The following is a 12878-nucleotide window of genomic DNA, read 5'->3' on the forward strand; positions in this document are numbered from 1 at the left end:
TACTTTGCTTGGCGGCTCAGTGCTTGACATAGCGGATGGGGACTCGCGAACCATGTATGTACGGGGTGTTGTATGACAAAAGTGATAGATCATAATATACTCCAGAGTCCATAGAACCTAGGGTGAGATTGAAATTTTACCAAACAGATAAACAAATGGCAGAAGGGAAGAGGTGCGGATTTTATACTCCCCGCGGTGCTTTGTTAGGTAGTATATAGTTATATAGTATGTATAGTACTTTTACAAGCAAGCGAAGATAAGAATCACTTATTCGTAAAACCACAATACATAAAAGAGAATTTATTGTCTATTTGTTTTATTCCTGCTTCGACAAGCATCACCACATGTCGGGATGGGTGCATTCATTCCAACCCAAAGTCTAACGATAAAACAAGATTGAAAAATAAGAAATGCGAAAAATATCCTAGGTATACCTGCATAGTTAGGTAAACCAAGACAGATGCCATCCACACGGGTCCCCAAAGAGAAAAGAAGGATAAGAAGAAGAAAAAAAAAAAGACCTGGAAATCACGACGCCTGGGCAGTCGGAACCACTTTCATTGCTTTTAATTTAGATTACAGGTTGGATAGGTTGGATACGCTCCAGGTTCATGAGCATGTTGAAGAGTAAAAGCGAAGAAGTTAACACATCACAGGTTTGTCACCATACGGTGGACAATCGGGACAGCACTAGGAGGCAGACTGCCCATCTCAGTAATAACCATGTCGACGTATTCCGCAGGCGTAACATCATACATGATGTTTAGCAACTGCAAGTTGGGAGTATTGTGCCAGTTGGCAAGAGGCGACGAAGAGTTCTTGTGAGGGGTAACAGAAGGCTCGGGGGCCGGGGTGCGGTTTGCACCCTTCTTATTCTCAGGCGGAGGGGGCACGTATGCATCTGCCGGGTCGGGGACGACGAGGGAGACGGGAGTGCTCATGGGTAGCAGCTCGTTGGCGTCGGCGATCTCGTTAACGACAATGCTGTCGAGGGCGACGCGGTCGGTGAACTTGATTGTCTCACAGCAAACAATGACGGGAATTTCAACACCACTGGCGCGCTCCTTGGCGGACATGGCGACAAGGGCGGTACCGACGCGGGAGTACAAGCCGCCGTTACTGGTCATAGCGTGGGCGCCGAGGAAAACCTTAGTGGCATCCTTGATGGCGTGGGTGATGGCGTGGACGAGGGAGTATTGGACGTCGAGCCCACTCTTGGCGAGATCGCGGGCGAGACTTTTGCCTTCGAAGAGGGGCCGTGAGTCGATGATTGAGACGCGGAATCGCTTGCCTTGGTTGTGTGCTAGCAAAAGGGTCTGCTTGACGATGCTGCTACCGGCAAATGTCACGATCACGTCGCCGTCTTGGACTTTCTGCGCTGCGCTGTCTGCAATCACTTGATCGGCGACGGTAATCTTCTCACGGATAAAGCTGTCGATGTACTCGCAGAGTGAAATCTTGGCGCTCGCCTCGGGGGTAGAGGGATCAATACCGGCAATGAAGAGCTTCAAGGCACGGATAGCATTTCCCTGGCTGATAGAGAGGGGTCGACAGGTCGAGAGGTAGGTGATTTGGTACGAGAGGTGTGTGGTCAGGTGGCGGGCCAGCGAGGTGCCCATAGGGGTTGTGTAAGATTCAATGACCTTTAGAAAGCGGATTGTCAGCATATATAATCAAGGTGATGTCTTCCTGACATGAAACAAGAGAACAACATACTCGTTTGAAAGCAATCAACGTGGCGACACAGCGCGCACTGCTGCCGCAGATAGTGTAGTCCATCAACTGCATACCCAGAGCTAGGATGGCAGGGTGCACTTCCTTTGTGGCACCAGCGACAGTGACGCGGCGCTGTTGTCCGTACAAATGCCCAAAGACAGCAACCTTCTTATCATCTTTCTTTTTCTTTTGCTCCACAAGAACAGACCCGGTTTGCGCAATGGGACCTGAGCCACGGCGCGGGGTCGGCGCTCGTGGTCCCTTCTGTGCAGAACCAGGGCCAGCAGCATCCTTCTTCGGTGTAGTTGGTGGACGAGCCTGGGCTCCGACACCAGGAGTGGGAGTGGTACTGCCGACGGGACCTCCTTCTTTCTCAAGTTTCTCTCGGATGCGTCGGGCAGCCTTATCGGCCTTGGCTTTCTTCTTCAGCTCGGCTGGGCTAAGCGGCTTGTCTGTGGCGCCATCTGTGGACGCGGGCGCATCTCCGGTGGGTTGGGTGGGTTTTGAGTCGCGGATCGGGAGAGTTTGCGGAGTGTTTTCGGTCGCGGGTTGAGCTTGCTCTGGTGCCGATGAGGCAGGAGTTGAGACTGGCGCAGTGGGCACTGGATCGGAGGGTCCCGCCATCTTGTCTGTGAATTAATTCTCGTGTGAGGGTGGATCTTCGAAGATGGTGGGGAGATGGAGGGAGGGTTGACTCACGGAAAAAGAAATGATGCCATAAGCGGCCCACTGAGCGGCGCAGCCCTAACTTGTGGTTCATCGCGCGTTGTAATGAACAATGTCTATAATTGTTGAATTGTTTAGTAACTCTCAGCTTCTACTCAGTTGAGTACTTGATTCAAACAACAATAATTTACTACTTCCAATTAAATGACATGGTCTCTATATAAGAGTGCTGCCTGAAAGAAACTCGCGATACCCAATGAGGGTAGTTGACACTGAAACATGCATAACATCAAGTGACTCGTTATTCATCGCAGGGGCTCGCTATAACAGAAATAAGTACATAGGCCAAAACTAGTCTGGTCCCAATTCAAACAAGGAAGTCCGAACAAAGACTTCAAACATTCAAAAGGGCATCGCAGAAGAGCAGACAAAGATATCGCCGCCAACACCATTCAATCCCTGTACACCCAAAAGATAAAAATAGTCATATCCACATATTAACGATTGCTGGCAATAGTTCCTAAGGCACGGCGCTTCCGAGTCGTATGCTCCTCGATCGGACGGAACCGTTCATGGTCCGTGGCTAGCTTCCTCTTGAAGACACTCAGGTCACCAAGAAGTTCATGCATGTGATTTTGCATCTGTTGGGCATCTTCATCGGTGACATCATCGGTGATAGTATCGTCATCTTCCCAAACATCCATGTCAGATTCAACATCTGATACCAAAGGAGAGCCCTCGCGGTCTTCTGGATCGTGATTGGGGGTTATGTTCTCGTCTTGCAGGGATGTAAAGCTAGGCTTTCGTTGCTCAAAGGTAATGGGTGGGATTGGGTTCTTGAGACTCTCAACCGCTAGCTTCAGATGCATGCGCAAAGCGTCGTTTTCTGTTTGCAGCTGTCGAATCTTGCATTCACTGACCATCTTGTTCTCCTCCATGAGGCGTTGCATTTTCTCGACTTTCTGCTGGTACTCTTCAAGCCTTTCATCAGAGGCCTCGCTTGCCCGCTGGTTGACTGTTGCTTGGCTCACGCTGAGTTGGAGGGTGCGAATTGTTTCTGTCATCTCCGCAATCTGTTGGTCACGCTCAGCTGCCGACATTTGATCTTGGTTGACTCGTGCCCGTGTCCGAATATTCTTGGCCTGGTCCGCATAACGAAGAGTCGAAAGTGTCTCCTCATAGTCCGCAGGTGCGATACAGGCAATCATCGCAGTCTTGGAGTTACCGCCGAGGCTGTCCTTCAATAGCCATGTCAGGATCGAGTCGCGGTATGGTACTTGTTCTTTGCTTTTTCGTGGACCGCGGATTTTCTTAGGATCTGCGAGTGCTGCAATGACACGTCCCAAGGTAGTCAGAGACTTGTTGATATTTGCACCCTCACGAAGTCTAGCGCCAGTTGCTTCGGTAGATTTGGCGCGCTCAGAGCCTGCCAGATCGACCAACCGAATCCGAGCAGTGCGCTCGGTCGTTTCATCTGTTGACAAGTCGTGGTGGATCTGTTTTAAAGTGATGGTAAACACCGAATGAGATCTGGACGAAGTGTCGTTCATCTTTGTGCTAGCTGTAGTTCGTGAGACGTCGCCCTTTCGCATAAATTTCATCAATTCAGTGTAATTCCTTGCGGTGACCTCTGTCAAATCCTTGACATATGGACCTTCTGACGGCGATTCACGAATGCGGAGATAGTGCGGGGGATCTGTTCGCGGGACCAAAAGATCACGAACATGCTCGTTGTACACTTCGAAATAAGACACTCGGACGTTGTAGCTGATATCGGGAGAAGGCGAGTTCTCAATGCGCTGGAACAAATCCTCGCAAGTTCGAGGAATCAAGCCAGGCCGATCCGGTGTTCCCATCATGGTGTAACTCTTTCCCGAACCCGTCTGTCCGTATGCGAAGATACACGTGTGGTATCCTTCGAAGTTGTGATCCAAGAACTCCTCGCCGAGAGAGTTGTAGACATCCTCCTGGTGTGCATAATGCTCATCCTCCTCATTGTGAGACCAAAAGGAGTTATCGAATGTAAAGGATTTATCTTCCAAGATCTTGCCGCGGGCCTGTGACTTTGGTTTTCCTTGATCGCCGGGTTTGGGTTTAGGTGCTTGAAGGCAGGTCATCTGCGTGCGCGGGTCCATCGAGATCAAACATTCTGCCTTGCGATCGATTTCTGCAAGATAAGGTCAGAATATGCCCTCCATTTTTGGGGTTATCGCGCTTCCCCGCATCCCCAGACAACACCTACCTCGAGGTAAGAACTTCCGTACTCGTACGACGACGCGCACATTTCCCCCTGGTGTAGGACTAGCCATCCCATCTCTGGTACGGGATATTGCAAACCCCTCTCGCGCGCGGAAGGAAGGACTGGAAGCTGTGGATCGGAGGGTGGCGGCGGAAGCGGAGGTGGAGATAATACTGGGGGAGGTGATTCCTGTGGCGGCTGATATGTCGGATGAAGCGGCTGAAGATATCGAGCCTGGGCCCGGATGGCCGATGTGGTGATAGAAGCGCGGATCGAGCGCCATGTCCCTACTGCTATCGCTTAATAGCTGCACACAAGCGGTGACGGCGTCGCGTCGTCGATCAAGAAGAGAGTGGTACATGCAAAATTGATTACATGGAATATGATTGACGAAGGGGAAAATAAGAAATAGATTTGTAGAGGGAATATGTAGACTGGAATGAGTGAAGGGGGGAGGGAGGGGGAGTCGGTACTGTTGCGCGTTGTTTCCTTGGGAAGTTCAGTTCATTGTAAACACAAAAGAGTCTAGAGCATATCTGATGGAAAGAGTGTATAATATATAAAGAAAAAGAAAGAACGAAATTGAAATTGAAATTGGAAATATGATAATATGACAATAATAGTAAAAAGGTGATGATTTCCCAAGGTTCTACAACATCAAAGTGTCACCGTCTATGAGAACTGTTGCCATAGCAATGACCCGCTATCTCCACTATATATATTCATACATATGTACTCTCTCGGCTCTTGACTGAAACCTATATATGTACGTTGTTGAAACATATTGAAACATGCAGTACGAAGTAGATAGATAGATAGCTTTCAAATGTAGTTAAATTCTTTTAATGCATACTCATACTAGTATGTAATTATTTCGTTTTTGCTCCTCCAACCCCTTTCCATATGAAATCATTCATGATCGAAGTCTGAAGTCTCCGCATTCATAGCCTGGAACATATCGGCATCCTCGTCAGGCTTTCTTGTTGGGCCCCAACTTGGATCGGGTGCTGGGTTGCCAGAAGAGTCCATGTGTTCACTCAAAAGTTCCGCGGGGCCCATCTCACTGTGGGAGGCCTTTTGCGTAGCGTGGCTCTTAGCTCTGCAGGTAGCAGCTTCCTGGCCCCTATTTTCACCTTTCTCCTTAGGCATGATGTCTTGACAATGTTAGCGAGAGTTCTTATAGAGCATCGCATCCCCCACACCGTCAACTCCCGATGCTCTTTCAATAAAAGTTCCGAGGGTTGAATTGGGCTCCATACCAAGAGTTGTTTGTGATTATTAGAGTATTATATGTAGTGTTCATCAAATTTGTTTCATACTTCCTCTAATATCTGGAGAAAGCAGTTCATATTTATGCGTTTATCGAAGGTGGTGGCAATGACTAGACCATGACGATGACATTCACCACCACTTTGGGTCCTTCTCCGCACTTGCCATTTTACATGCATCTATTTGTGCCACTGATTCTATTATGTTCTGAGATCTGACTTACTATAGGTCAGTCAATTGAGGCTGATTGTGGGCCGTGGTTGTTCTGAGGTAATTCATGGATGCTGGATGTTTGGATATGCTATCATAACACTTTTGCCACAGAGTTGTGTTTTGTTATGATTTCGGTGCCCCACGGATAGTACCTTCTTCAACCATCTGTCTGGTGGCAACCGAAATGCATTGATTCTACTGGCCTAGTAACTACCCTGGTTGGGATGTATCACAGGCCTGCAATCCGGTCATGTGCAGGTGAAAGTGAATTACCGAGTATATATGACGCCGACATATCACTTCTTTATGATCTAGATCGCCGATGGAGATAATCCACAAAAGGGTTACTTAATAGCAGATATCATTTTATTAGTACTGGAATCCCTTGAGGCTGTCGGTGACTAGTTAACAATACGTACATGCTCAGGCTAATCACCCCGTCACGTGTATAATGACCGATGTACACTAAGTGCCCATTAGATGTGGATTTTATGCATTTACCTTGAAAATCAATGGGACGCCGTAATGTCCTCATCTAGACCTACTTCCCAAGAACATTGGTATATCCTCAACATATGTGCCCGAAGATGGCAATCCCCATCTAAACCCGACCCCGCAGGATTTCCTACTCCATATCCGGAGAAGACTAAGATTGAACTCGTAACATATGAGATGTACATATATCGTCCTATTTCCATAGAATATGCGCAAGGTTCGTGATAAAGTGCGTAAAGAAACAACGTTGTCCATGTAAGTGTCGGTGTGTTGGCAAGACTGGGGGATATCGGTAAAACTCCGAGTGATTTTGGGGAAAGCATTCACCAAGGCACAGTTCGACCAAGATAATCAAGGTATTCAAGTCCGGGTCGTTCTTGCTTTGAAACAAGTACATTCACTAAGCTGGGAATGCTTTCTTCGATAGTCAGCCGAGCATCGGGACCTCCCAACTCAGTTTTGACCCATCCAGGAGCCATCACCACCATTGGACGCGACGGATCCTGACGAGCTGCAAAGCTTCGCATGAACATGTTCAGCGCAGCTTTAGTACCCCGATATACCTCTCGCAGACCCGTTTCATTGTTGCTTATGCTTCCCTGTCCCGATGACATCACCCCGATAAGACCCTTTGGGGTCACATGATGTGCCAGGGTTTCAACGACACGCATCGGGCTGAGCGAATTTGTGACCATGACATGGATGAAATCTTCCGTTGATACATCGCCAATGTTTTGGGTTGGGTCACGATTTGTTGTTCCGGCGTTCACAAACAGGGCGTCGAATGTCTTGCCCGATACTGATAAGCGATTGTCGAGCGCCTTGATTTGATCGGGTTCGCAAATGTCCAACGTCTCAATATCAACCCGGCCAGTGTATTTGTCTGCTAGGTCGTGTAGTAATGTTCGTGACCCCCCGCGGACCGTGCCAACGACCTTCCATCCCCTCTCTAGGAATTCTGCTGCCATGGCATGGCCGAGGCCACGCGAAGCGCCGATGAGAAGGATCGTTGGTGAAGCGGACATGTTGCTAAGTGCTTTAAGTGTTGGTTAATGTAATTGAGCGGATCGGGGGCCTTTTAAACCCAACAGAGTCGGCTCGGCATTTTCTAGTCCCAGGTTATCTCCGGGTCGGATTTCCCTTGGGGAAGCCGCCGATGTCTCGTATCAGGAAACAATCCCTAGCTATATACTTATAACGTATTGGATTTCAGCGAGTCATTGAATACTGAACATACAGCATTTAGCATTTGGGCTGATAGGATACGAAACCCCACCAAGTTCACAGTCGCGGGGCCCGGACATCTAAAGTCCGCCCCAATTGGCCTTCGGGTAGTCACAGTGTTTTAATTTCGGCGAGAAGCCGAGAGACTTGTGATTCAATTATCTGGTTCATCGTCCGATTCATCCACCTCATCTCCCCAGCCAACGCATGTCGGTTGCCCATAAGGACTTCCAGTACCATCCCCGTCTTCCTGTGCCCAAATACATCTATCATGGTGGGAAAGTGCAGCCAGTGTTGCCCCATGAGATTTCAAGAGGTCAACGATACCCCAAAGGCCCTTCTGCTCAGCAGTGAAGAGTCCAGTATGACCATACTGTAAGACATTGAATTCTCGATCAAGGAGAAGCCTCACCATAGATGCATCCTCATTCAGTACAGCTAGCTTCAATGCTGTTTCCTGGGGTCCCACGCCGTATTCGAGCAATACAGGAATGATATCCCGTCGATCATCTTTCACGGCGCGATACAAAGGGGAAGGGGGATAGAGCTCCGGATCAGCACCTCGCCGAAGTAGTAATTTTACTAACTCCAGGTTCCCTATCCGCGTCGCAGTAAAGAGGGGCGGGTAGTCAACGCCCCGACGATGCCACCAGTAAACATTATGTTTATGATTTAGGTCATCAGCACGAGTCCTGCAGTAGAAGTTGACTTGTGCACCGAAGTCTAGTAAGATGACCACGACTTTGGTATGGCCACCCTGAATTGCTACTACCAGAGCGTGCTGGATGTTCACGACACTCAGGACGCTGTATCCTTGTTGCAAAAGAGGATGGGTATAAATATCCCGACAGTGAGGGTCCGTCTGTCGCCATTTATATTGCATTGTCGATGAAACTGTCATTTCATCTTCGTCTTCGCACATTTTTGGTAACTTGTCTTCCGCTGCTAATATCACTGCGTCGGATGATGGATTGTAGTAGCGGGCAGTGTTCAGCCCGTCTAGCAAACCTCGAACTTGTGGAACGAGGTTCCGTTCAGCGACGAAAGAGAGCCCGATTCCATGCTTGTACTGGCCGTGAAAACAATATAGAAACTTTAAAAGGGTTCTGTGTATATGACGATTGGTCCGGATCAAGGCGTAAATGTCACCCTGCTTGCAAAAGCATGAGGCGATGATCCATATGATCTCTGTAGGTAGTTGGTTGAGCGCCATTGCGGGAAAGTGGATGGGTTCAATTTTGCACGGGGGAAGTTGAAAGGTAGAAGCAAGTGGTTAGCGTGAGGGGCCACCGTATAAATATCATATGAACTCACCCAGTGTCCGATCAAAAACCACCAATTCACATACATTCAGTTCCCTCTTGATCACCAACTATGGATCTGTCTAGGGTTCACAGTTCCACCCACAGTGGTGGCAAGGACGGGCGCATCAGGGTCGGTACTGGAACGAAGCATACTTTAATACGTTGGATATTATCCGCCCTGTCACGAAAAGACATGTTCTCACGGAGTCGGAATGCGCATCCAGTTGGTTATCTCACCGTGCTCATCCACGTCACCACCGGCGCCGTTCATATGCCCTCAATGCCCAACTATTCAGGTTACAAGACGAGCAAGACTGCGGCGCTGAAATTCTTCGAGGCGGTACAGACCCAAAATGTGCATCCGGGCTACAACAGTCTACCCTATAACGATTCACCCACCCTTAAACTAGCGGTTAAGAGATGTTGTATACAGATTCACCCTCTCAGCATCAATAACTGCCTGGTACCTCAATGGCATACTATCAATCAGATCAGATAGGAATTCCTCCGGTATTGCTAGCATCCTAGGCCTCACGACGAAGCTTCGATAAAGGAAAGTGCTGATCCCGACACGATCTCTCGATATAATCCTTCATCTAGTTCCATACCTCCTTAATAGGGTTTAAATTAGGTGAAAAGGCAGGCCATTTCATTATGATAACCCCAAGCTCCTCGAAGAAACCAAGGGTCTCTTTAGTAGTTATGCCTAGGAGCATTATCGTGCATAACAATCGGATCTTGCTCCCTTCTTATCAAAGAAGCAATACGTGACCATATCTGTTTTAGGAGAAAGAATAGGATTGGATATGTGGTAAACATCCTATATTGCATATATTGCTCCTTTGATAGAAGGCTTCTTCCGTTTAAGAAGAGAGCAAGATCCAATTGTTATGCAAGATAATGCTCCCAGGCATACTGCCAAAGAGGTTCTTGGTTTCTTCGAGGAGCTTAGGGTTGTCATGATGGAGTGCCCTGTATTTTCACCTGATTTAGATCCTATTGAGGAGGTATGGAACTGGATGAAGGACCATATCGAGAGAAAGTATGGGGATCAGCACTTTCCTTTATCGAAGCTTCGCCGTGTGGTTTAGGAGGCGGCCTGGGATGCTGTACCGGAGGAATTCCTGTCTGCTCTGATTGATAGTATGCCACTGAGGTGCCAGGCAGTTATTGATGCTGAGGAGGGTGTTACTATATACTGAGATAGTAAGAAAGATAGCTAGTAAGAAATTGAGAGTTGAGTTGAGAGTTGAGAGTGCAAAAAGAAAGAGCTCTGTCTTAAAAAAATTAATGTAGTATTCATTTGTAAAATACCATATAAAACACTACGCTAATCCTGCGCTAGTAAAAATGAGTTGGAGGTGGGTGAATCTTTATACAACATCGGGTAGACTGTTGTATGTTGTATGCCAAGTCTACCAAGGGGGGTCTAGGCAGTGAAACTCCATTCCATTTGATCACATCGACTTGCCAGGCCATTTCATGGTGTAGGCTGCTAGTCCAGAGGGAGCCTTTTTAAAGGGGAAGATCATTCGGAGTAACTGGGATGTGGAAGAGCTGAAGGAGCGGAAGGAGGAGCTCCAAGGCGGGGAAAAGTTAACTAGAGTGCTTTGTCATTATTTATTGGTTTAACTCTTTGCATCAAGATGGTTTCAATGCAATGTATTCATGGGATCAGTTGGACCATTTGCTATATGCCTACGAAGGATCTATGTTCGCTTGTAGCGATCTGCATAGTTAATTGAGGATCGACCTCGGAAATTATTAACATTGATATATATGCAAGTCTAACTGTAAATCGTAATATCTACTCAACCTCTACAGCACCAGAACAAGATAACCCACATCACCGAATAGCTGGACGAATCTATTTCGCCGGCGCAGCCTTCCAGAACAACCACGCAATGGCAGCAACAAACTTCAAACCAGCAGCCATCCACAGGGCAGACTGCATACCACCACTGCTACGACTCAGCCACCCACCGACGATAGCACCGACCAGCAGACACACAACACCACCGATACGACGGTTGCGCTTAACGTTCGTATTCGGCTTATCGGTGATCTTCGGATCCGATGCAATATCAAAGTAAACACTTGTCAAAACCACGGTCGGGATTTCATTGTAGCCCAGTGCACGACTGCAGGTCATTCCACCGGCGGACTGGAAAGCCAGCAGACCGATTGGGATCAACTCGAGGAAAAGCGCGCCGCCGGTTAGGGTGGCGTCGGAGGAGGTGTGGGGGGATAAGATCGACTTCGAGTAAGGCGACGGAGATGATGATGAGTATGGTTTGCACGAAGAATGAGACGAAGAGGGTTCCGCGACGGAGGGAGCCGACGGTGCGCATTGCTATCGAGAAGATCATTGAGCCGAAGAAGAATGACGCGATCGAGACGAGGGACTTGAGCCAGCCCCATGGCTTGTTGTTGGGTTGACCTGAGGCACCGAGACCGAGGAAGATGGTGTTTCCTGTGTTTTGAGGAGAGATGGTTAGTTTTGTATGTTTTTGGGGGGGAAGTTTGTTGGTTGTTTTGGCTTTGTGCCCCCTTTGCGGGAGAGCGACGGCTATGACTCGTACCTGTTTGCATTCCCAGGAAGCAGGACCACGCATTATAGGCGCTACTGTCGCATAGACCGGTGAGGAAAGTGAGAAGCAGACAGACCAAGTCTGCGTGTGAGGGCGACAGGTTCTGCTTCCATCGTTGGGCGACACTGGACTGTTTGGCGGGGACATCCGGGTCTTCGAGATCGGGATCGGGGACATCTGGGACCTCTGGCTTCTCCATTTTGACAGAGTCTGAGTATATGAAGATGTACTCTGTACAGGGTAATAAATAGATCAAAAGATCTCAGATGTCACAGGGAAAAGTCCGAGTTGTACAGAATTTTCTCGTTCCTGAACGGCACGAGGCGACTTCCGAGGGGAAAAGTTAATTTAATTTATCCTCCGAGAGAGTTCTTGGGGTCCGATCACGGTCCTCTTTTTTTTTTTTTGTTTCGATCTTCTTCAGGGTTATAAAATTTAACCATATACTCCGTAATATCTACAAATTGCTAAATATTCCCAAAACTAAACTCCTTTAGAATTGTGTTGCCTGGAAGCTCGGCAATAGTGGAGAGTCCTGAAGTGGTTTCGGATAGGGCTGAATTAAGGTAAGAGATACACAGCCAACCATATCTTCTCTATAGTATTTACCCATTTTTACAAGTGCTAGGACATGATTATAACTATTATTTGTATCCTATGTATTACTAGTTACACCTGAATGATATTATGGTTGTATGTATAAATAGGGGATTGATATTCCAAGGTTATAGTTCTGGCTTACAGGGGGTTAGGGCCCTTAGGGGGCCTATTAACTACTATGTATCTTCTTGTAACCCATTTCTCTAACAATTTCTTTAGCAAATGATTATCAATTCTATTATCAATCCTATTGATATGGCAGGCCTCTTTAGGTTTTAGTTATCTGCTACCTATCAGACTCAGATTCTTAAGTTTATTCTCCAAGTGACTATCAACCCGTACCGCCGATATAGGCCTTACTACGCTCATTGAGAGTCAATCGCATATGCCAATATGCAAGAGTTAATCTAGAACATGGAAGTGACGACCAGAATGGGTTCAAGACCGACACTACACGAAGGGATGCAGTGCAGGGTTACAAAAGAACTGGAAAATGTAAGCCCTAACCACTTTTTTCGCACGTGCTTGTAATATATAAGGAACAGGTGATGGCGGTTTCCG

The 12878-nt window shown here is 47.7% G+C and overlaps 6 protein-coding genes across 6 annotated transcripts; all 6 read right to left on the minus strand.

Moving 5' to 3' along the window:
* Positions 1-650: 650 nt before the first annotated feature.
* N7516_006910 (translation initiation factor eIF2B subunit delta) lies at positions 651-2476 on the minus strand (the record flags this gene model as incomplete). The annotated part of the gene is made up of 3 exons (XM_057219630.1): positions 651-1643; positions 1717-2345; positions 2416-2476. The coding sequence occupies 3 exons, from the start codon at positions 2474-2476 to the stop codon at positions 651-653; spliced, it is 1683 nt and encodes a 560-aa protein (XP_057073721.1).
* A 403-nt stretch (positions 2477-2879) lies between these two features.
* N7516_006911 (kinesin-3 family protein uncB) lies at positions 2880-4982 on the minus strand (the record flags this gene model as incomplete). Its single annotated transcript, XM_057219631.1, has 2 exons — positions 2880-4549; positions 4625-4982. The coding sequence occupies 2 exons, from the start codon at positions 4980-4982 to the stop codon at positions 2880-2882; spliced, it is 2028 nt and encodes a 675-aa protein (XP_057073722.1).
* A 548-nt stretch (positions 4983-5530) lies between these two features.
* On the minus strand, positions 5531-5770 carry N7516_006912 (uncharacterized protein; the record flags this gene model as incomplete). The annotated part of the gene is made up of 1 exon (XM_057219632.1): positions 5531-5770. One exon carries the CDS (start codon positions 5768-5770, stop codon positions 5531-5533), a length of 240 nt encoding a protein of 79 aa, XP_057073723.1.
* A 1151-nt stretch (positions 5771-6921) lies between these two features.
* Positions 6922-7623, minus strand: N7516_006913 (uncharacterized protein; the record flags this gene model as incomplete). Its single annotated transcript, XM_057219633.1, has 1 exon — positions 6922-7623. The coding sequence occupies one exon, from the start codon at positions 7621-7623 to the stop codon at positions 6922-6924; it is 702 nt and encodes a 233-aa protein (XP_057073724.1).
* A 353-nt stretch (positions 7624-7976) lies between these two features.
* N7516_006914 (uncharacterized protein) lies at positions 7977-9035 on the minus strand (the record flags this gene model as incomplete). The annotated part of the gene is made up of 1 exon (XM_057219634.1): positions 7977-9035. The coding sequence occupies one exon, from the start codon at positions 9033-9035 to the stop codon at positions 7977-7979; it is 1059 nt and encodes a 352-aa protein (XP_057073725.1).
* A 1958-nt stretch (positions 9036-10993) lies between these two features.
* Positions 10994-11916, minus strand: N7516_006915 (YoaK family protein; the record flags this gene model as incomplete). The annotated part of the gene is made up of 3 exons (XM_057219635.1): positions 10994-11383; positions 11427-11599; positions 11709-11916. The coding sequence occupies 3 exons, from the start codon at positions 11914-11916 to the stop codon at positions 10994-10996; spliced, it is 771 nt and encodes a 256-aa protein (XP_057073726.1).
* Between the last annotated feature and the right edge of the window lie 962 nt (positions 11917-12878).

Source organism: Penicillium verrucosum (genome assembly GCF_028828655.1).
Source record: "Penicillium verrucosum strain IBT 35672 chromosome Unknown utg000002l_segment0_segment0, whole genome shotgun sequence".
In the NCBI taxonomy this organism is placed as follows: Eukaryota; Fungi; Ascomycota; class Eurotiomycetes; order Eurotiales; family Aspergillaceae; genus Penicillium; species Penicillium verrucosum.